At 46.3% G+C, this 20,870-nt stretch overlaps 1 protein-coding gene across 6 annotated transcripts in view; it reads left to right on the top strand.

The window, feature by feature from the left end:
• The window catches only part of FOXM1 (forkhead box M1), a 293,555-nt gene extending 278,518 nt beyond the window's left edge, over positions 1–15,037 (top strand). For 4 of the 6 annotated variants that reach the window (XM_069628502.1, XM_069628504.1, XM_069628501.1 and 1 more), the window contains one exon: positions 12,526–15,037. In XM_069628502.1, coding sequence (XP_069484603.1) covers positions 12,526–13,431 — 906 coding nt within the window. In that variant the 3' untranslated portion in view covers positions 13,432–15,037. The remainder of the gene's footprint in view (positions 1–12,525) is intronic. The other 2 variants (XM_069628505.1, XM_069628503.1) reach the window with 1 other exon arrangement.
• The last annotated feature ends 5,833 nt before the right edge of the window (positions 15,038–20,870 follow it).

Here is a 20,870-nt window from a genome sequence, read left to right as displayed (position 1 = left end):
CTTTTGCAAGGCTCCTGCTAAAAGTACATACCCTTTTGCCAATTTCCAGTCTGAAGTGGAAGAAAGATGGCACAAAGAACAGGACTTCTACTTGCATATACATATCTGGTAGATTTGCTGGTTGTCTCAGATTGCGGTCTGTGTATATTTGTATGTGTTTATTATTTGTATCGTGCACCGAACCCTGAGGTAACTGGGCACTTGAAAACTTGGGTCTTACATACATAGAAGAGAAGAAAAAAAACGCAACAGTAATGAAGACCAGTGGTTACAGGTAGGTCTGATAAAGCATGTACAATTAAGTGCAGGCGAGTTAGGCAAACAGGCTGGCAGATTAGAGGGGGGGGGGGTGGAGCTTCATCAGATAGGCTTATTGCTAAGCCAACTTTTTATACTGGTTTTGAAAGTCAGGAAGGATGGTTCTTGTCTGTAGGAGAGAGGAACGGAGTTCCAATGCTTGACTGCTTGGACTGGGAAACTAGCTCCACCCGCAGGTTTTAGGTTGAACCTGGGTAATGAGACAATGGGAAAGGGCAGATCTGGTGGGTCGGGATGGTTAGTGCTTGCTGAATTTGCCTGACAAACATTTGGGAGCTGTATTTGAGAGGCATTTGTGAGTGATTGCCAGGGTGCGAAGTGTAATTCTATCTCAAACGGAGAGCCAGTTGCCATCCTGTCTGATAGAGATGTGTCAAGATCTGGGAAGGTTTAGTGCTGCTCTCGAGTTATTTTGCAGGACCTGAAGCCTATTTAGATTCAGTTCGGAGGATCCTAGAAAGAGTGGTTTACAGTAGTCGATCTTGGACCATGCTAAAGCTCTGGCAAGCTTTTAAGCGACTGCTAGTAGACAGATAGGATTTACAACTGTAGATTACCTTGTTGGTGTAAGCTGAGGAAGACTCCACGGAGCGGACTTGTTTCTTTAGGGACAGTGTTGAGTCGAGGTAGACCCCCTAGAGTTTTTATTTCCTTGGCGATTTTGATCATATTTTCATCAATATTGAAAGATGTGGACCTCTGGTCTAGATTATTCAGTCGTGGCTGAGTGCTGACAATCAGGAGCTTGGTCTTATCACCATTAGGACACAAACTGTTCGTGGCCATCCAGAACTGGATTTCTTGGTATATTTAGTTTAATTAGCATAGAGTCCTCATGGCGTCCAGTGAGTGGGATGAGGACTTGGGTGTCATCTGCATAGTTGGTGTCGATAACGCCCATATTGGCCAAACGATCGAAGAGGAGCTTCGGGAATATATTATATAGCGTTGGGGACACGCACAAGCCGTGTGGGAGTCCAGTGTATGGGGCTTGGGTCTGCTGAGGCAAAGGGTGAAAAAACTCGGGTGGTTCGATTGGATAAAAATGATTTGATCCAATTAGACGCGTTATTGGAGAAGGCTGCTGCTGTGGTAAGATGTCCTGTTAGACTTGTCTGCAGCTTTTGACTTAAACAAACACCAAATTCTAACAGCAAAAGGATTGCCCGATTGCCTTTGTCCTTTGCCTCATCCATCTGAATTTTCAAATCCAGGAGAGCTGTCTCCGTTCCATGTCTTGGCCTAAAGCTGGTTTGTCTAAGGCCTAGTAAGTTGATGTCCTCCAGATGCTTCTGAATTTGCGGTAGGTAACTCTGTCCAGGATTTTTAAAAGGAAAGGGACCGTAGTAATAGGTCTGTAATTTGTTGGAATGTCTGGGTGTAGGGTTTTTTTTTTTTTTGGGGGGGGGGCATGACCCAGGCCTCCTTGAGTTTGTTGGGTACTTTGCTAGCCTCGAAAGATTAGTCTATCATGCGGTAATAAAAGGGGCCAGCTCTTTGGCTCCTTCCTTAATGATGGCGGCTGGGCAAATGTTTCTGACAGTGTCAAGGTTTCAGACTTTTAATAATGTCTTCCACTTCTTTGGGTGTCACTTAAGAACACAAAAGGTTGGCATTGATGGGGGTTTTTGTTCAGGTGCTAATTTAGCGCCTTGGCTGTTTGAGAGGCTACTCTTTTTAGATTTTCTTGTTTTGTAGTAATGTTTTTTTGTCAGCTAAGGCTTGTTGGATTTTTGTGCACCAAGCGGCATCCTTAATGCAGTCCGCAGTGGGGGAGCTGGTGATTCTAGTTTCTTTAATATGCTAAATAGCTATTTGGTCCTTGATTTGGCATTAAGGATTCCGGAGTTGTATGTTTCTTTTTTAGTGGATAAGATAGCCGCTTTGTAGGATGCCGCCGCTGTGGTGAACATGGTTTTGTTGCGACTGGTGGGAGATTTGCACCAAGTGGTTTCTGCCAAATTTCTATTCCTTAGGATTTTTAACTCTGGCGTGAACCATTTGTTGAGGTGGGCAATAGGTTAGGCTTTTTTTTTGTTTGAGGGGGTGCAGAGATGTTTAAGGCTGATTCCAATGTGGCATTGTACAGGTCAACTAACTTGAGTCTAGGTTCTTGTAGTTGGATGTGTCCAAGATGTTATTGATAAGTGGCCAGAGACTGGAAATTGTGATGTTTCTGGATAGAGTGGGGGGAGCAATAGCTCTTGGTGGGGATTATCCCTTGGATGGAGAATAAGATAAAATGGTGGTCAGACCAAGCAATTGGTTCATTCTGGAGGATTGTTATGGAGCAGTTGAGGTCCGACACCTAGCCCAAGATTCGACCCTGTGTGTGTGTAGGTTCTGTGACTCTGTTTGAAGCCAAGTTGGGAGATGAAGTTTTCCAAGGCTAGGGCATATGTGGTGTTAAGGGTCCTGCAGTTCTAAGTTGAAGTCTCGCAAGAGGATGGTTTGGGAGCCAAATTTAGTGTTGGTGGGGAGGAGGTTAGTGATGTCTTCATCAAAGGAAGAGATTGGGCCTGGAGGGCAGTAGATGAGATGCATAAGAATAGTTTGGATGGGTGAAAGTGTGATTTTTTACTGATAAGTGTTCAGCAGACGGAAGGCTGGTATGGGAGGTGGCTCTGAGGCCCAGGAGGGTTTTTGTAATGAAGGCCCCCTCCTCCTTTGCCTGAGTTTCTGTCAGCCCTGATAATAATAGTATATCCCTCTGGAAGGGCTAGTGAGATTGCTGGGCATGCTGCCTGGTGAAGCCAAGTTTCGGTGAGGGCCAGGAAGTCCAAGCGGTTGGCAGTGATAAGATAAGTGATACTGAGTGCATGGGCAACTAGTGAGCGAACCTTAAGAGCTCTTTGATGGTGGGTGGCAGAGGAGTAGCTGGAGGTCCTCCTGTGCTCGACTGTACACTCACTTAGGCTCAGAAGTCCAGCCAAAATAAGGAGGAAAGGGCTACTGTTGTGTATTACAGTTAACACTTTACAGATAAGGTAAGTGAAAAAGTCAACAGACAAGTACAAAAATCTAATTTTAATAATTGATTACACTACACACACTTTTTAATGATGTGTTATTTATATAGCGCCTTAATCCAAAGTGCTTTACAGAGCACATATTTACATACAATATCCCCCAACCGAAATTGGTACTCATTTATCGACCTCAAAAGGATAAAAGATTGAGCCAGCCTTGCCGGGATTCGAACCTGTGACCTGCAGATCACGCTCGGGTTACAGCAGCAAGTGCTCAACCCGCTGAGCTATCTTACAGCTATTACTGAGCTTTAAGTAATCGAAGGTAGCTAAATAGCAACTTGTACAGCTCCATAGTTTGGCTAGCCAATATGGGCTGCCCATTATTGTAGTATTTTATTGTAAATGTGCTTTACACGTGTGCATATCTAAAGTAGGGAAAAGGTTTTGTACATTAAAATACATAGGCCTTAAGGGAGCCACCAGGGGGCGCCAAGATGTGTTGAAGCATCTCAGCCGGTCTCCTCCCCGGGTGCCTGATTTTTGGGACCTGAGCGCCCCCTGCCCACACCACCACCCCCTCAGCCCTGTAGTACAGTCCCCGGCCCACCTGAAGGCTGTGAACGCCCTCCCTCTCCCCTCCCCCCCCCTTGTGAGCGCAGTCCGGGGATTTTGAGGCGCCGGGAGACCAGAGATTGCAGCCATTCGGATGTGGAGAGGAGGTTGCTTCCCGCCGGAGTGCTTGTGGTGTGTTGCCCTGACTGGCAGTGGGGGAGGGGCAGCAGCCGGGTGCGTGGCAGCTATACCCTGTCACGAAAGACAGCGTGTGGTGGAGGGCGTCTGCAGCGGCTTGGAGAAGGCAGGCCCCCAGCTGCAAGCGTACCCGGAGACGGGGATCGGGAGCATTGGAGGAGGGCGGCGCCTCTTGGATCACCGGGGCTTGCGCTCCCAGTGAGAGGCGTGGTCCTGGTGTGTGGTGGGACCCCAGTGCTCCTCCATCTCCTTGCCGAATTCTTCCAGAGCCACGGGAGTCGCCCCAGCGGCTGGGACAGAGTGCGAGTGGGGGGAGGCTAGACCCCGAGGACTTTGGACAGGTTCCCTTGGCCCATAATGTCCCAGGCCCGGAGGGGGGGGGGTGTTCAGCTGGGAGCGTAGCGGGAGCCCCTGGATCAGGGGAGGAGCTGGGGTCTTCGCTGGAGGGAGAGGCGTCGCGGCATCCCAGGGACTTGTCTCCGCTCTAGCCTGGCCCACCTCGGTCCGGGTTGATGGTGTTGCCTGGACTCCTTGGTCCAGTCCCACGGAGGCAGCTGGTAGAGGTGAGCAGACTTGGAGACCTGGAGAGCCTACTAGACTGCACAAGCGAACCGGGTCTGCAGGGTTTGGCATAGGTTTGGCCAGTGTTTTCCGGGTTGTGGAGTCCTGGAGTAGGTGCCCCACCATATTGTTTGCTGTGGGGAGGGGGGGTTGTCGTCCTGAGCCCTGCATATTTCCACCTCCGTCTGCAGTGTGTGCACTTGAACCCCTGGGGGGCAGCCCTAGCCCAGTTTTCCCTGGGTGTATCAAACCCCACCATCTTGTGCACAGTGATGCCATCACCTTTGCTTACCTGTTCGGTCCTCCTCTTTGGACGTGCATATTCATTGGATCCGTGAGTGTGTAGGGTGGGGGCTCTGGCACCCTCCCCTATCTGAGGGGTCCCGGCTTGCGCCACCCCCTCTTGCATCCAATTGTCGCAGAAGAGTGAAGGCCAAGTGGAGCATTTGATCTAAAAACTGAACGCTTCAGGAGTTATTCATCGGGACTCTCTCTGGGGTGCCTCTAGCTGCGGGGGGTTTATTAGAGTTGCCGCTCGGCTACGCCTGGTTGCCCTACACCTCCCTATATTTGCTTGTGGGCGTGGAACCCCCGACAGTGTGCCTCTAGGTGTCCTACTTGGCGCCTGTCTCCTGGTATCTGGTCCTTGGGACCCAGGACTTCCGTGGCCTCCTTGGGTAGTCTGGCCTGGGGATCGGTTTGGTCCGTGGGGGGTTCCCCTAGTGGTCTTCTGTTCCTTCTTTGATGGACTGGGCACAGTCCTAACAAAGTTTCCATCGCATCCCCGTGCAGGCGGCAGAGCTAGTCACTATGCACTCCACAAGCCAACCAGAAGTGACGGAGGTCCAAGCTATGAGCAGAAATATGGCGGCCCTCTTGGAGGAGATCCGTGGCCTTAGAGCAGACCTTAGGAAAAGGCTTGACTCGTTGGATTAAAAAAGTGGATGCTGTTGATGAACGAGTCCTGGCGCTGGAGACCAATCAGTCCTGAATTGACCTCCTTGAAACCCAATTCGATATGCGGTTGGCGGAGCTGGAAAGTAGAGGGGACAAAGTTACCCTTAAACTCGATGATTTTGGAAAACTGGGAGCGGCGCTCTAACCTGAGGTGAACCGGAGGGGGAAACGCAGGCAGACATTACACGAGTGGTTAAAGCAATAATAAGTAAACTGTTTGACTAGGGAAACATCAGCTAACCAACAATAGACAGAGCTCCTAGAGCAGTTGCCCCCGCTAAAGGCCCTAGATCAATCCTTGTGAAATTCCATTACTACTCGGAAAAAGCCAAATCCTGGAGTGGAGGGTTGTAGGTATTCCCTGGTGATGGAGGCCGATATACAAAGCGTGCCGAGCAAACTTTTGGGAGATTCCGCTTTGACCCCCTGATAAAGAAGTGGTGATGGGGTGGGGGGTGGAGTTCCGTGAAGCCTCTGGGTTTGTGGAAAGGCGTAGAGTCCATAGGAAATACAGGAAGGTGACCCTGCCCTCCCCTAAGCAACCTGCAACTTAACTTGAGGCTGTGGCTTTGGGGGAGGGGGGGGTTGGTTTGAAGGGACCTCATGAGGTTGGTCTATGTCTTGGGGGGTTAGAGGGGGCTCAGGATGTTGTGGTGTGCATGTTGCTGGCTACCCTGGTGGAGGTGGCCCATGGTGGCCTGGTGGTATGGCTATGTCGACGTTGCAATCATTCCAGGTGCTTGGGCGGGGAGGGGTGGGTTCTTTGTGCAAGTTAAGGGTGTGTTTGTTTGAGACAACTGATTAGAGGCTATCCTTTTTGGAGTGTGGTACATGCTGGGGGGGGGGGGGGGGTCCGTCGGAGAATCAGCCAGGTATGGTTTTTCAGGGGAGCTGGAGCTCCCGCGGCTTGGAGCGCAATCTTTACCCACTATCTGGCTGAGTTTAGTTGTCTGCTGACTTTGGGCTCTCTGAATGCACATGGTCTTAATTCTCCTTATAAGAGGTCTCTAGTGGTGAAAGTGTTTAATAGGCTGAAGCTGGAGTTTCTTTTTCTGCAAGAAACTCACTGGGTGAGAGGTGGTGAGCTGGCTCTGAAGGTTAGGTCTATACAGAAGGTTTTGCAGGCGTCCGCTCAGGCCAAGAAAAGAAGAGTGGCGTTTGTGGTCTCTCAAAAAGTGCACTTTGCCCCTAAAGCCCAATGTAGAGATCCAGAGGGTCGTTATGTAATGGTTAAGGGGGAAATTAGCAGCTCTAAGTTAACTTTTGAGCAACATTAGGAGCATAAATGGAGACCAGACTGTTTTTGGTTGGAGGTTAAAATTATAACCTTCACTGAGGGGGCCTTTATGGTGGGGGGAGATTTTAATATGGCACTGGACCTGGCTAGTGATGGGTTGTCCTCCCGAGCTAGCGTAGACTCCCAGCTACAGAGGTGCTTGGCAACCTCGTTCCAGGCCACTAATGGGGAGTTAGGGCTGAAAGATTCTCACTTGGCACGAAAGTGCTGGGAGCCTTTATTCACCTTTTTTTCAAAGCACCATTCGTCATACTCCAGAATTGATTATATCCTTGTCAATAAAGGGCTCTATGAAAGGATCTTGGCAGTGAATGTGGAGGTCACCCCATGGTCTGACCATGATATGGTCAAGGATCAGCTGGGGATCCCCCCCCTGAGAGCTTCGGGACCTGCAATGATCCCCTGCTGAGGGATAAGGAGTTGGCTAATACCATTCTTCTAGCTGCCATAAAAGTTTTTCAAATTTAACGACGATGGGCAAGTGGGGATGGAGGGGGTTTGGGAAGCCTTTAAGGCCACAATCAGGGGTGTCCTTATAGGTTTGCGAGGAAGCAGGAGAGGGGTAGGGCAGAGAAACACCTTAGGGATAAGATCGAGGCCATTCAGCCTGGGGGCAAATTAAAGTCTCAAATGTTCCCGGGGAAATGGGCTGAACTCCAACAGCTAAAAGCTAAGCTAGCAGCTCTCCTTGTTGGGTAAACAAGCTGTCCATACTCAAGCAGAAGTACATGGAGAAGGGGGTGAAAGCCGAGAAAATTTTGGCATGGAAGCTAAGGGAGCTTAAAGAAAGTAGGAGGGTGGATGCACTAGTCCTTTCAGATGGGGCATGTTGTAGGGAAGACCCAGAGATTGCAGAGCAATTCCGCAGGTACTACGAGTGCCTGTACAAATCTGAGTACAATGGTGATGGGTCTGACATTGACAGTTTTTTTTAGACGCTTTGCCAGTGCCTTGCCGCCCCCCCCCCCCCCCCCCTTGAGAAGTCCTAACCCCTAGAGAGACCTATTTCGCCCTAGGAGGTGATCAACACGATGGGTTCAATGAAATCCGGCACCACCCCAGGGGACAATGGTTTCACGGTTTTCTTTTAAAAATCCTTTAGCTCTGTCCTTGCCCTGTTTCTGTCTAAACTCTTCAACAGGGTTCTAGACTCAGGCCGTCTCCCACAGTCAATGGTCTCGGCCCAAATTGTGGTCATTCCGAAGGGAGGTAAAGACCTGCGGAAATGTCGGTCCTACCGCCCAATTTCCCTCCTCAATACGGATGTGAAGATTTTAGCCAAGCTCCTGGCGAATAGACTGGTCCTCCATCTTCTGTCACTGGTCCATGGCGATCAGGTGGGTTTCATTCCAGGGAGACAGGGTGAGGATAACATTAGGAAGTCTCTGGGCCTCATGCATGAGGTTGCCCTTATGGGGGAGGAGGCCTATCTCTTGTCTTTTCAGGGGGACCTGGCAAGGCTGACTGATCTCACCCCTCCTTTATGCCCTGGCAATGGAGCCCCTGGCAATAGCAGTAGGACTCCATCAGGGGATTGCAGGGGTTCGTTGTGGGGATCTTGACTTTAAGCTTTCGCTTTTTGCAGATGACGTCCTAGCATATTTGACCAATCTCAAACGCTCGCTCCCAAATCTCCTAAACCTGATTCACTCATTTGGGGCATTTGCCGGATTAAAAATCAACCCAGAGAAATCTTGCCTGATGCCTATGGGTAGAGCAGACACAGCGTTGGACGGGAAGGATGCCTTGGAGGGTATTAGAATTGAGCAAGAGGCTACGCATTACTTGGGTGTGCTGATTCCGAGGGACTTGGCCAGACTTTACAAAGCTAATTTTCCCCTCTGTTCTTGCTAAAGTAGCTTCCGATCTGCGGTGGTGGGCTCCCTTGACTCTTTCTTGGTCTGGCCGCATGGTCTCCGTCAAGATGAACATGCTGCCTCGACTTCTCTCTTTTCGCCTCTCTCCCAGTCGCTTTTTTTTTTTAAGTCTCTCCACTCGGAGGTCCTGCCGTTTATTTGGAATGGGAAAAAGCTGAGGGTCCGGCACGAGGTCCTTACCCTTCCAAGCTCACATGGGGGCTTTGGTTTACCTGATTTCCGGCGCTACCATAAAACCGCTCAACTAAGTGGTGTTGGAGCATTTAAGAGATGACATGAGAACATATTGGTCATATATTGAGGACTCCCAAATACATCCCAGAAAGGTGAGGGACCTGAGGCAGGAACCTCCCAATTGCGGCCAGAACACATCCCACTTTGTCGGTGTTGTGGGGGCTGTGGAGAAAAGATGGGGGAAATACAGTGCTGTCTTCCTGGCCCTCCCACCTGTCCTCGTTGTGGGCTCCTCTGTTCGAGTTGGGCAAAAGAAATTTGCAAGGGTCCCAGGGGTGGTCAGATGCGGGCTTGGAGCGGGCAGCTCAGTTGTTTCGTCTGGGTGTATTTATTGACTATGGCAGCTTGGTGGAAGCCCTGCGGGAGGCCTCGATTTCTGTCTTTGATTCCATCCGAGTGAAGGGCATTATGACTGACTCCCAGTGGGTTGACAACCTGACCTGCCCCCTTACCCCTCTGGAAAAGGTGTTAGAGTCCAAGTCAAAGAAGGGGTCTCTTTGGAAATTCTACAATACCCTAATTACCGCTGATGCAGGATCTAGACAGACCTTGAAAAGGCAGTGGGAGAAATGGGTGGAAGGTGAGGTGGGGGATTCCACATGGTCTTTGATTTTTAAATCCGTCTTCTCTGGTTCCCTGTATACATCAGCTATCGAGCACAACTTTAAGGTTCTTCACGCGTGGCGCCTCTCACCGGAGAGATTTGCTATAATGTTCCCAGGGACGTCCCTTCTCTGCCCGAGGAGTTGTGGCCAGCGCGGGGTCTTGGTTTCATCTGTGGTGGGGGTGCCTGGCTATTCAGGTTTTTTGGTCAGACCTTCGGAACTGGATCAAGGAGATTTTGGGCGCCGAACTGACCCTGATGCCCCTGGTCTTTCTCTTTGGCAATCCAGCAGCGGATGAATCCTCTTTACAGAGAGTGGTCCAGGCCATTGTGCGCGTGGGAAGACTTGCCATAGCTCAAAAATGGAAGTGGCTCAGTGCCCGCCAAGGCAGACTGGCTGACCAAATTCTGGGCGATATTCCCATACGAGAAATTGTCAGCCGTCGCTCATGACACTATGAATGCTTTTTGGCAAGATTGGTTGGTAGTTCTACTGAATGAAGACTGTAAATCGATGAGACTCTAAACAGTGGGGTTCATTAGCAGCCTAAGATACATTGATTTTTTTTCCGGCTCTGTGTTCTGCCTTTTTGTCTTTTGTATTGAGATGAGCCCATCTGGCCAGCATTGTTGCTTTGTAGGATCCCTGTGTTCTTTGACGTCTGTGTCTCCATTGCCCTATTGGGTTCGGTTGTGTATGCGCAGAGGTGGGAGAGAATGGGCGGGGGAGGGTTTCGATTGTTCTTCGGTGAGTTTTAATGGGTGATGTTTCGTTTCTCATCTTTTTTGTAAAATGTTTAATAATGTGATGTGGGGGAAAAAAATACAAAGGCCTTTATAATGCAGCTGAGAACACCAATAGGCTAGTCTGTAGGAGTTCCACAGCGTTCTAATGGGGTTACAGGCGAGTAGCACTATGAGAAGCTTCTTGGATAGGGAGTTGAGGACGACAAGAAGCAGCAGATTTGGAGCCAAGGTAGTTGGTATAGAAGTGTCTTATGGAACTTGAGTCCAGATGTAGGTATTTGGAAGGGCCCCAGAAATACTGACCCGGCCGTCCCAAGTTAGGTCTAAGGTAAGCAGGACTTTATGCCCAATGGGGTGGGCTTCAAGTGCTATAAAGAATCTCTGGCTCTGTGAACTCCCAGAAATGTATCAATAGTCCCAGGTGACAGTAAGTTGCTGGGGAATACTTGCCTCACTTTTGTCATGGAGGGTCACTGGTTCAAGGATGATCACTGCTAGTTGTCTTTTAGTTCCTCTGGATACCTCAAGCTGGGGGCCAGCCTGGATTGGTCGCACAGTGATCTTGGCTGCGGGCAGAATTCGGATGCACTGAGCAGTTAGATAATGAGCTCCTGATAGTCTCTTCTTGTGGTGGAGGTGAGCAAACCAAGTTTCCAGTGTTGCTGCAGAGTCCTGAGGATGCCCACAAAGAGTTTGCAAGAGAGCAAAGCTGGATCCCAGTTTTGCATTAAAAATGCAGATATGCATGCTCCTATGACCTGTGAAAGGTGAGGAGCCAAGGTCGGGACAGGGTACTGGTTGGTCCCACCAGTCAAAGGGAAGGAAGTGCCTTGCAAAGGTCTTCCCTGTAGAAGCTTCAGGATCTCTAGGCGGAGAGTTGGCTGGCTGAGCCAGTGCTGGTTCATGCAGCAAACCTCTGGTGTCCCTCAGTCGTCTTTTTCTTCGGCTCTGTTCAGGCTCTAGTGGTGGACTTGCCTCGGGGTGGATCAGCTAGCCCCCCATACAAGGAGCTTGCAATTTAGAGGCGTCTGTCTAATAGTGAAAAGCCAGCCTCCCAGAATATGTGCAGTAACAGACGTTCTGGAGGAATGTGGAGTTGGTACAGGCTGCCTCTCCCTGCCATCGCTTACTCCCTCCCTCTCTCCCATACCCTGCATGTACACACCCCCACCCTTCTGCGAAAAGCCTCCTAAGGTGCATGAAGAGAACACACCAGCCACTCCCAACAAAGGCCAGGCCATCTGGAACAGGATTTAACACCTGAATAGGGGCAATTTTGAGTATATGGTCTTGATAAATCTGTTGGTGCTAAAAAAAAGCAGTACTCTGTTGCAACTAAATAAAGGATACAAATTCAAGAACTGCCACTAGCTTGTTCGGCGGGTGCCTTTCATAAATAACATTTTTTTTTTTTAAACCAATTAGAGACCGTGTTCCCACAGCCCCCCACGTACATTGGCTTGTGTTACAATGGGTAAAACACTCCTCATAAAAGAAGACATCGCCTGCACTGCTAGAATCATGGGCTACACAGTGCACCCAAAGCATGGGTAAGGGGTCCTTGGCAGCATTTCACTTAAGATGGTGGGTGCTACCATAAAACAAACATCAATGCCACTGCATTGGTAATCCAGAAAAGGTGACCCATTGTTCCAGAACAAAAAGCAATGCAGCAAGGGAGTGAGGTTAGAAACACTCCTTCGCCTTCCAAGTGAGTATAACATCCCAAAAGGTCCAGTGGTAGTGCTATGGGCTCCTAGGAAGGTAAGATATGTGAAAATGAAAATCTCCTTATCCCTCAACTGCTAGAAAATGTTCAACCAACCCCACCCCCCCCTCTGCTCGGGACCCTCCACTAGGCTATTGGTTGGTTCATAATATATGTGCCTGATTTATTTATGTAGTTACACAGGTATGGCATGCAAGCACATGAAGATGTGCCCATGCTGCGAAGAAGGTAGTTTAGTAGCTGCAAGGAACGTTTTATTTGTGTAGACATTCACGTAAAAAAAAGGTCCATATTGATTTTGGAGCTTCTGTGGTATAAAACAAAGTATTTTTGTTTAGCTTACAAAAAGTCATTCTGGTTCAGGTGATTAAGTACTTTCATATATTGAAATGCAAACTTAAGCAGTGCAGCATTTGTCAATGTGGAGGGTTTAATTAGATTTGTTGTTTCCTATTTAAACTTTTTTTTTTCAATTGCAGTCTTCAATGCTCGATGGAGGACCTACACACATCCTGCTGCAATCCTCTGTGAAAGAGGAGACCACCACCGCCTTAAAGGACTGTCGGTTTGAGGTTTTAAGGGAGGATGTTCCCCTTGCTGCATGGAAGGAGGAGAAGGCATTGCCTGCTGTTAAGTCTCCAGTACGGAGACTGTCTGACTCACAAGTGATAAGGAGGAGGAAGAGCAGTTCGAGGAGGAAGCAACATCTGTCCATACCCTGTGCAGAGGAACCTCTGATAGTGTTCCCAGATTGCAGCAACTCTGATTCGGGCTTGGTGTCAGATTTCTCTTTCCTACAGGATACTCATCCGCTGGAACCTTCCACTGATCTTAACTGCACCCAGGAGACTTTTGCATTTAAAACGCCCATCAAGGAAAAGTCTGTGAAACATCCTGCTTCATCTACCCCCAGTAAACCGGTTGGTACTGTTGCAACTACAGGGGGCTCAGAACAATGGCGACTACCACCACTTAACAAGGAAGGAAGCCTTCCTGATTTCAGCCCGGTAAGGTTACCGCAGGGGACCGCTCTAACACCTTTCAAGGACAGCCTCGACTTACTTGGTTTCAGCAGTCCCCCGTTTCATGACTTGCCACTGTTCGATTCTCCACAGCAACTTCTGAACAATAAGTCTCCGGACATACCCTCTGGGCCCTTCACTAGCTCGCCTACATTGGCACCTCATGCTCCCAAGCGGTGCTCCAAGGAACTTCCAATAGGGGGTTCTACAAACCGCTCATTGACGGAGGGTTTAGTCCTGGACACTATGAATGACAGCTTAAGCAAAATACTACTGGACATCAGCTTCACCGGTCTCGAGGATGACGATGACTTTGAAGGGGACAATGTCAGCTGGTCCCATCTCATTCCCGAACTGCGGTAGAAACTGGAATGCAAGAGCATTTCTCACTTGAATAAACTCTGTAATTGGCTAGTATCAGCCTTTAAACCACCATAGAAAATCAATCAGGGTCACACCAATAACACTATCGGAGCTAGAAGCAATGAAGTGGATTCAGTGCAGTCTTTTAAATCTAGCATTGGGGAGATCGCTTTCCCTGTGGGCATTACAAAGCTATGCATCAAATGCTTACTTTGTTTCATGTGCACAGATCACCTTAATTAACTGGGCTCGTAGATGTGTTTTAGTCACCTTTGTGGCAGTGCGCATGTAAATGGTCTCCAATAGTTTATGCATGCAGAGCGAGAATCCCTTTATTGCAACACGCCACTGAAAAGCATTCAGTTCAGGTGTGACCAGCCAATCTGCTAGCTCCATTGATTAACCACTCCTATTCCTGCAGTGATGAGTCGCCAACTGATTGGTAAACTAACAATTCACTATAGTGATGCTGGTTATTCTGAAGACCCCTTAGCATGCAGGATGTGTGAACATAAGTTGACCAAGGCTTGTTACTGCATTAATAATGGCAAACTACTCCTTTACAAATGGGATGTTGTTGGGATGCCCAGTTAAACAAATGTAAAACAATAGAAAGGGGGTTCTAATGAACAATCCGTACAGAAATTGAGGCTGCTATATTGTGGAAATAACTATTTAATAATTTGTCAATTTTCTGACCAGGTGTAATTTAGCATTCGCTGCTCAGCAATCCTAAATACTCTAGTTGGCGAGAAATGGTGCAAGTTCAGTGCTATCTCCATATGCATGTCACAGTGGCTGATGTCTGCTCAAATGTCAATGTTTATTCCACACATGGACTGTGGCTTGCCTCGTTCCATAGTTGAGCCTATAATTTGTACACTTGAGCTTGAATGATGGCAGCTTTCTCCTGTGTCCCACCTTCTGCAGTGTCATGCAGATTTGCTTAGAATATAGTTAATATCAAACACCAGAATTGTATTCACACTGAAACCACAGAATGGTCAAAAACCTTAATTCTTTTGTGCCTTTCGGTCTTGTTACCCATCCATCATGCTCAGTCTTGAACACCACATTTGAATGCTGTAGTATGGCAGGACCACTGCAACATTGTATTCGGACGCTTCAGAAGTGTTGGAAATCTTTTATTTCCTAATATGTTATCCTCGCCCCCCCCCTTTCCCAGGTGTACTTGATGTGTCCCTAATCCACTAGTATAGTTAAGCCAACAGCCATAGGTTCTACATATGTGATCAGAATATAATGCTGAGAATAACTTCCCTCCTGCTGTGTTGGGATTTGCCCATTTTGAGTGTGTGCTTATAGATATAAAAATATTTAGTACAAAACTGTTAGTGACAAGGATGATCTCCAGCAAATGTTAAATCTCTTTGTGAAGAGCTTGGAAGCGTCTAACCCTTAGACGTGGGGGTCTGGAATAGATTGACATCGGATTGTTGCATAGAATGGTAGATGCCTTCTGATCAAAGTAGCACTGTTTGTATTCCTTACTTTTGATTGCACAAGCTAATTTGCAATATATTTATGAATATCCCTTCCCTGTCTACCCATCCCACCAAACATTAAAATGCACGCCATTGTCGTAGCCCTGTCTCGATGAAGGTGTTTCCAGTTCTTAAGAGTGCATTTAAGCAACTGTATCTTTTTCAGTTTTACTATACGTCTGACTGCTTGATGGCCCTGCTTGCATTCAGTTTTTAAAACGTTTATATTTAGCACTTGAACATTTTGGGGGCAGAAACACCTATGTTTCTCGTGCCCTGAAACACTTGTGTACGAGCGCGATATAAATAAAATATCATATGTGAAACAATAAATCCAACAAAATATTCCTAAGAGCATGGAAACAGTAACGGAATATGGCACAGCACAAACCAGGCCAGAAGTTAATATTGCTTGTAAATCTTCCCGCCATCACCTGGGTAACGGCTGATAGCTTTAGAAGTAATATCTTCTGGTGTAGTTTTGGGCAGTCCTCTAGACCATTATTATTTGCCTGCCAAGCTGTTACAGAAAGGGGAAAGGCCATATGCAAATAAAGTTTGGGTGCTCCCCAAAAGGGGCTGTCCAGCCCAAACTGCTTGGTCGCATCCCTTCTGCTTGAGACTACATGCCCATTATCCTATATAGTGCTCCTCGGCAACATACAACAGCCAAAGCATCATAATACTGGTGCAGCAAGAGCTATTGATGCTTGATGAAATAAAGAAACTAAAAGGGCTGGATGGTCTGCCCACTGATGTATTTTGCACGACCCAAGTTTAACCTGGGTGTTTTATTGAACAATAGCCACATGATACTACACATATAGGAGAGCCAATACCAGTACGACACTGGAGGCAAGGTGCCAATATTGCCCCGTACATTTACTAGGAATTTGTGGTCTCATGTGCCCTTTTCTTTCAAGCTTGTTTTTTTTTTCTCCCAATGCTAATGTTAAGTGATAATCTCGTAAGGTCAGTGTATCTGCACTTGTATGTGATAGAAACGTGTGTTTTGCCACAGAGGAGATCTCCATGAACATTAACGTCTATTATGTGGTAGGTATTTTCCTAAACTGGAACCAAAAAATGTGAATGCAGAAGAAGAAATGAAGAAGCAGCATGCAGCACAGAACAACGGATCGTTATGTTAAAGGGTCTTGTACCGCACACTGTTGCCACCTGCATGGTTTCTTGGTGCTCTGGCGGATTTGTAAAGCAAGAGGGTAGTAGGGCTCTGCGGGATAAGCAAGAGAGCTATGATGTGCTGTTGGCAGCTTCAGTTCAGTTGACACTGGTCTCGGAGCGTAGATGTGAATCTTGGTTGGTAGCTGCCATATACTGTTTGGGGCGCCTATGTGTGGTTTGTTTAGTTGCGGTGAAGTGTGTGTGGTTTCTAGTGCTGTAGATGTATGGTTGCATTTAGTTCAGAATTTGCGAGGTGCATGCAGAAGGGTGAGGTTTTAGTAGGGTTGGTTAGTGGTTGTGCTGTTTCCTACCCCCTCTGTTATGACTAACTGTGGCACATATCCCTTCCCCTGTTGTACATTCTGGTGTGCTGCAATTACTGCCCCTACGGTGTATGCAGAAGTGTTGGTTCCCAGCATGGTTATTCAGTGTCAGCACCCTCTCCGCCAACAGTGTTCTGGCCAGGTGCTGCCCATGCCCCCCCTTGGCATGTCTGCACCCCCTTGGCACACCCTAGTGTGCAGCAGCCACCACCCCTATGGGTCCCTCCGCGGAGTGGGGGTGTTCCCCGTGGTCTATCTGTTCAGAGATTGGGACACTTTGAATGGATTGTCCTCCCACGTATTCCTCATCTTATAATATATCTGGAAGCTTCAATATTTTTGTTTTGGACAGAGGGTGCTGTGCCTAAATGCGGTTGACTGTTCCTCGAGGGCATCCATCCCTGAGTCAACGTCATCTTGGGTGTGTGTATGTATATGTATGTATGTATATATATATACACAATGAAAAAACTTTGTTAAAGGGATGTTATGGTTAAGTTGCACGAATAAAAACCTATGAAATTCAATGAAAAAAATGTTAAGGGGACGTTATGGTTTCAAGTAAAATTGAAAAACTCCAGAAATTCGCCAGTTCTGGTAAGCTAAACAACCATAACTTGCACCACCACCGTGCGCTGCTAAGATGAACACCCAGGACATCAAAGATGACATCACAAATGTCACTGATGACCTCACATGTGAAATACATTTTGATAAAAAGTCCCTACAAGGAGATGTGTTTATATTGTTGGTAACAAGATGTCAGGGGTGATCGGGATACCTATCACGAACTATCTATTAAAGAATGTACTCCTCTAATATCATTTTATTGGAGTGTTGTTAATACAGAAACCTAATCATATATAAACATAGGCAATGAATGCAGCATGCACCATAGAAGTAATGTTTTCAGTAATGTTAAACATGTAATAACTAACAATTCAAGACTTACAGCACTTGTGCTGGTACAAACAATACATATGAAGAACCACAATGCATACAAGCCAGAGGCACACACAGGGAAACTAAAGTAAAGAAGAAAGAAACTGCATAATCAAATGTTAATGACATTAAAGTTTATCTTCATGTATACAAATTGTGTGTTTGAGGCCTGCTCATTTCCCCAAGTATGTGCACCATGAGCTGAGACAACCCCTAAGGAAAGTACTCAAAGAACATATGACAAGGTTAATGTCTAGATATATAGCACCTCTTTCAATTTTATAATTCTGACTGCCAGTCAACAAAACCACCTGGCCTATATGTCAAGAAACAAAAAAAAGTGGCCCAGATATGTGATGTTGTCAATGACATTTGTGATGTCATCTTTGATGTCCTGGGTGTTAGTCTTAGCAGTGCATGTTGGTGGCACGAGTTATGGTTGTTTAGCTTACTAAAACTGGCAAATTTCTGGGGTTTTTCGATTTTACTTGAAACCATAACGTCCCCTTAAAGTTTTTTAATTGAATTTTATAGGCGCAACTTAACCATAACGCCCCTTTTAACAACATTCTTTTCCAGTGAATTTCATAGGTTTTTACCAGTTCATGCAATTTTCCTACAACTTACTAATATCATACTTACCCAATATAGCAATGTTTGTGTCCAATTTACAAAGTGTCACCTTAAAACTCTGCCATTTCCCACATTCTGTAATAATTTTTAACACTTCCATACACTTTTTGCAACTAGTTTTGCATCCGTAGACGTCTACGAACATCTGACTTCATAGCGGACCTTCCGGACAGTGCCACATGACCATATGCTGGCGCGTGGCATGATGATGTGTCCGAGAACCCGTCCGCACTTAACGATAAGATCTTTGATTCGCGGACAGTTCAGAACTGCATTTTCTTCTGATCTAGGAACTTTCAACTTCAAAATAAATTTCCCTTGCACAGCTCCAACACCTATTCCTACTCGTTCTCCATTAACAATCTAGTACACAGTACATACTTGTAGCAAAACTATTTGTCTTAAAATGGCATCAGCTAATGCCACCCCCCCTCCCCAAGAGCCACCATCACTGCTGTAATCAAGGAGCATGAGAAACACTGACCACTACCTTAGAAATAACACACGTGCAACATTTTCCCTTGTCCACCTACCCCTCCGTATTAGTGTTTGGTTCCTCTTCCCTCATTTCCCTCCCCACCTTTCGTTCTCAGCTCTCCTGCCAAAAAAATATACATCAAAAAACAACAAAAGACATATTCCTTTAGGAACCATCTTTCACAGTTAAAAAATAGAACAAAAAAAATGTATAGACTCCATCTACTTTATATTTCTCAGTAAAGTACATAGACTCAAGATTTTCCAACATTTCCATTTGCATTTTGTTATGCTAATGCAAATATTGTGGCGTTCATCATCCGTTCCAGGGACTGGAACGGTGGATACTGGCCCAGCAGCCCAAGGTATCAGCCCAAGGGAAGCGAGGGTGGATAACAAGGTCTCTGGATTCCAGCCCCTGAAATGGGGCATCAAGGCCATTAGCACCCTAGGTTCCCAAAGCTGCAACCCGGTGTGCTAACAAAGAGACGCCTGCAGCGTCTTGGTGTAGGAAGGAAAATTCTTTTCCAAGATGGTCCCCATGGAAAGGGAAGGCGAGGGTTCCATACAGGGCCCCTCTTCGCTTTCCATGGCAGCCTGCAGAAGGCAGAAAGCGAACCCTATGACCATATTACCACAAGCATATTTTTCTTCCCGAGAGAAAATATTCTAGGTCTCGGGGTAAGGGATCTAGGATGTTAAGCTCGGTGAGCAACCCCGTCCTCCCCTTGTAAGGCTTGGGCCCCATTGGGAAATCTTGAGGCCAATCTTCAGAAGCCACTCCAAAGAAGTACAAGATTTTGCTCGAGAGATGAAATAAGGTATTGTAAATGTCACAGCTTGTGCAAGAGGCATAAAGACAATCTCTTTACTCATGTACCAGTTGCATCTCGTGTGTGGTAGTGAAGTTAAGGGATCTGTACTTCTGTATTACAAGTCTTGTGCCTGGTGCACTTTCCACCAGCTCGAACATTATTCTGATATGGAATCTGAGAAAATAGATGCTGGCTTTGTGTTCAAAGCACAGGTTGTTGCGTGATCTCCTGTTCCCTGCACACTGTATTCCCTGATCAATAATCAGTCAAGGTTATTGTAACTTAGAGGTTATATCTTCATAAACATGAGTTAATGTAAATAAACAATTGTTTGCCTTTGTAACAGTATTTTTAATTAATCAAAATCAATTTAAACACATAAGAGCGCAACAAGTTTTGGGATTTCCCTTCATCGGGAGAACATTTCAATTGATCAATTCTGTGTGCTTCAATTATCTGAAGGATAATTAGGGAATTATCGGTGCTTTAATAATCAATCTACAATGAATCTTACATGGTTTCTTGCTACCATTTACCTGGCTGACTCTCAAAGTGAGTATGTCTATGTGATGAGATATCTCAGCATCACTGTGTGGTTCTCATATTCCTCAGTTGTCGTTGGATATCTATATCTGTTAAAGTAAGAAGAGATGTGCTCACTACTGTTGTATCACTGCTAGTATAAAAACTGGGACTGCATATACAGGTAGCTGATTCTTGACAGTCGAATCATAAGATTATCTTATGTGGTCAAAATTCTGGTCTGCGCATTTAATAGTTAATTGATGAAGATGATGGCAGATCTGTAAAGTATGTGGGGGGGGTCAATAAAGATCTGCTATTTTGCAATGTACTATAGTTACCATAATTTCGGTGAAGTTTATAATCCAAACAACTCACCATTCATTAGCATGAATGGATGAATCCTCAAAGGGTATGTAATTCGATTTTCCGATGTTAATGCAGGAGTGTATGTCCCCACGAGCTGAATTAACAAATATCAGCCCTATCTTGGTTAGATCAGTTGGACATGGGATTTTTATGGAAATGTATATATTTGAATCTCTACTAGTCTTCTCACTTGTGTTCCATCACCTTACCCTGAATATTGAGAGGGTCCCGATCAGACTGCATGTTAGTTTTGGTTTCCTTGGGTACAAGGACAAAATGGCTGCTTTTAAATGTATGCGCGGCATGATGTCATAATGTGACTCGCTTGGTTGTCTTTGCTAAAAAGCCTCAGATCCAGTGACGGTTATTGTTTGTAAACACCCATTTAAAAAAAATCTAAACCTATATAAAAATGTGTTTTGGTGACCCTCAATTGAGTCTATCATTGAGTTGTCTAGTTCACTGTCCATTTTTTGAGATATTATGTATGATAGATCCAGGTTTAACTAGATGTATTCAACACACTAGTAAGGTGCAAGTGGGTCCATTGTGTGCTTTCCATTACCAGAAAGTCATTATATAATAAGCCATACAAATGTGTATGATCTATTGTTAATGATAATCAGTCAGCTATGTTTGAATGGGATCATCCCACATTTACATTCTTT

The sequence above is a fragment of the Ambystoma mexicanum genome, chromosome 12 (genome assembly GCF_040938575.1).
Source record: "Ambystoma mexicanum isolate Mex_15411 chromosome 12, UKY_AmexF1_1, whole genome shotgun sequence".
Taxonomy (NCBI): Eukaryota; Metazoa; Chordata; class Amphibia; order Caudata; family Ambystomatidae; genus Ambystoma; species Ambystoma mexicanum.
Note: the sequence above shows the minus strand (reverse complement) of the source record. Positions and strands in the feature narration are given on the sequence as shown.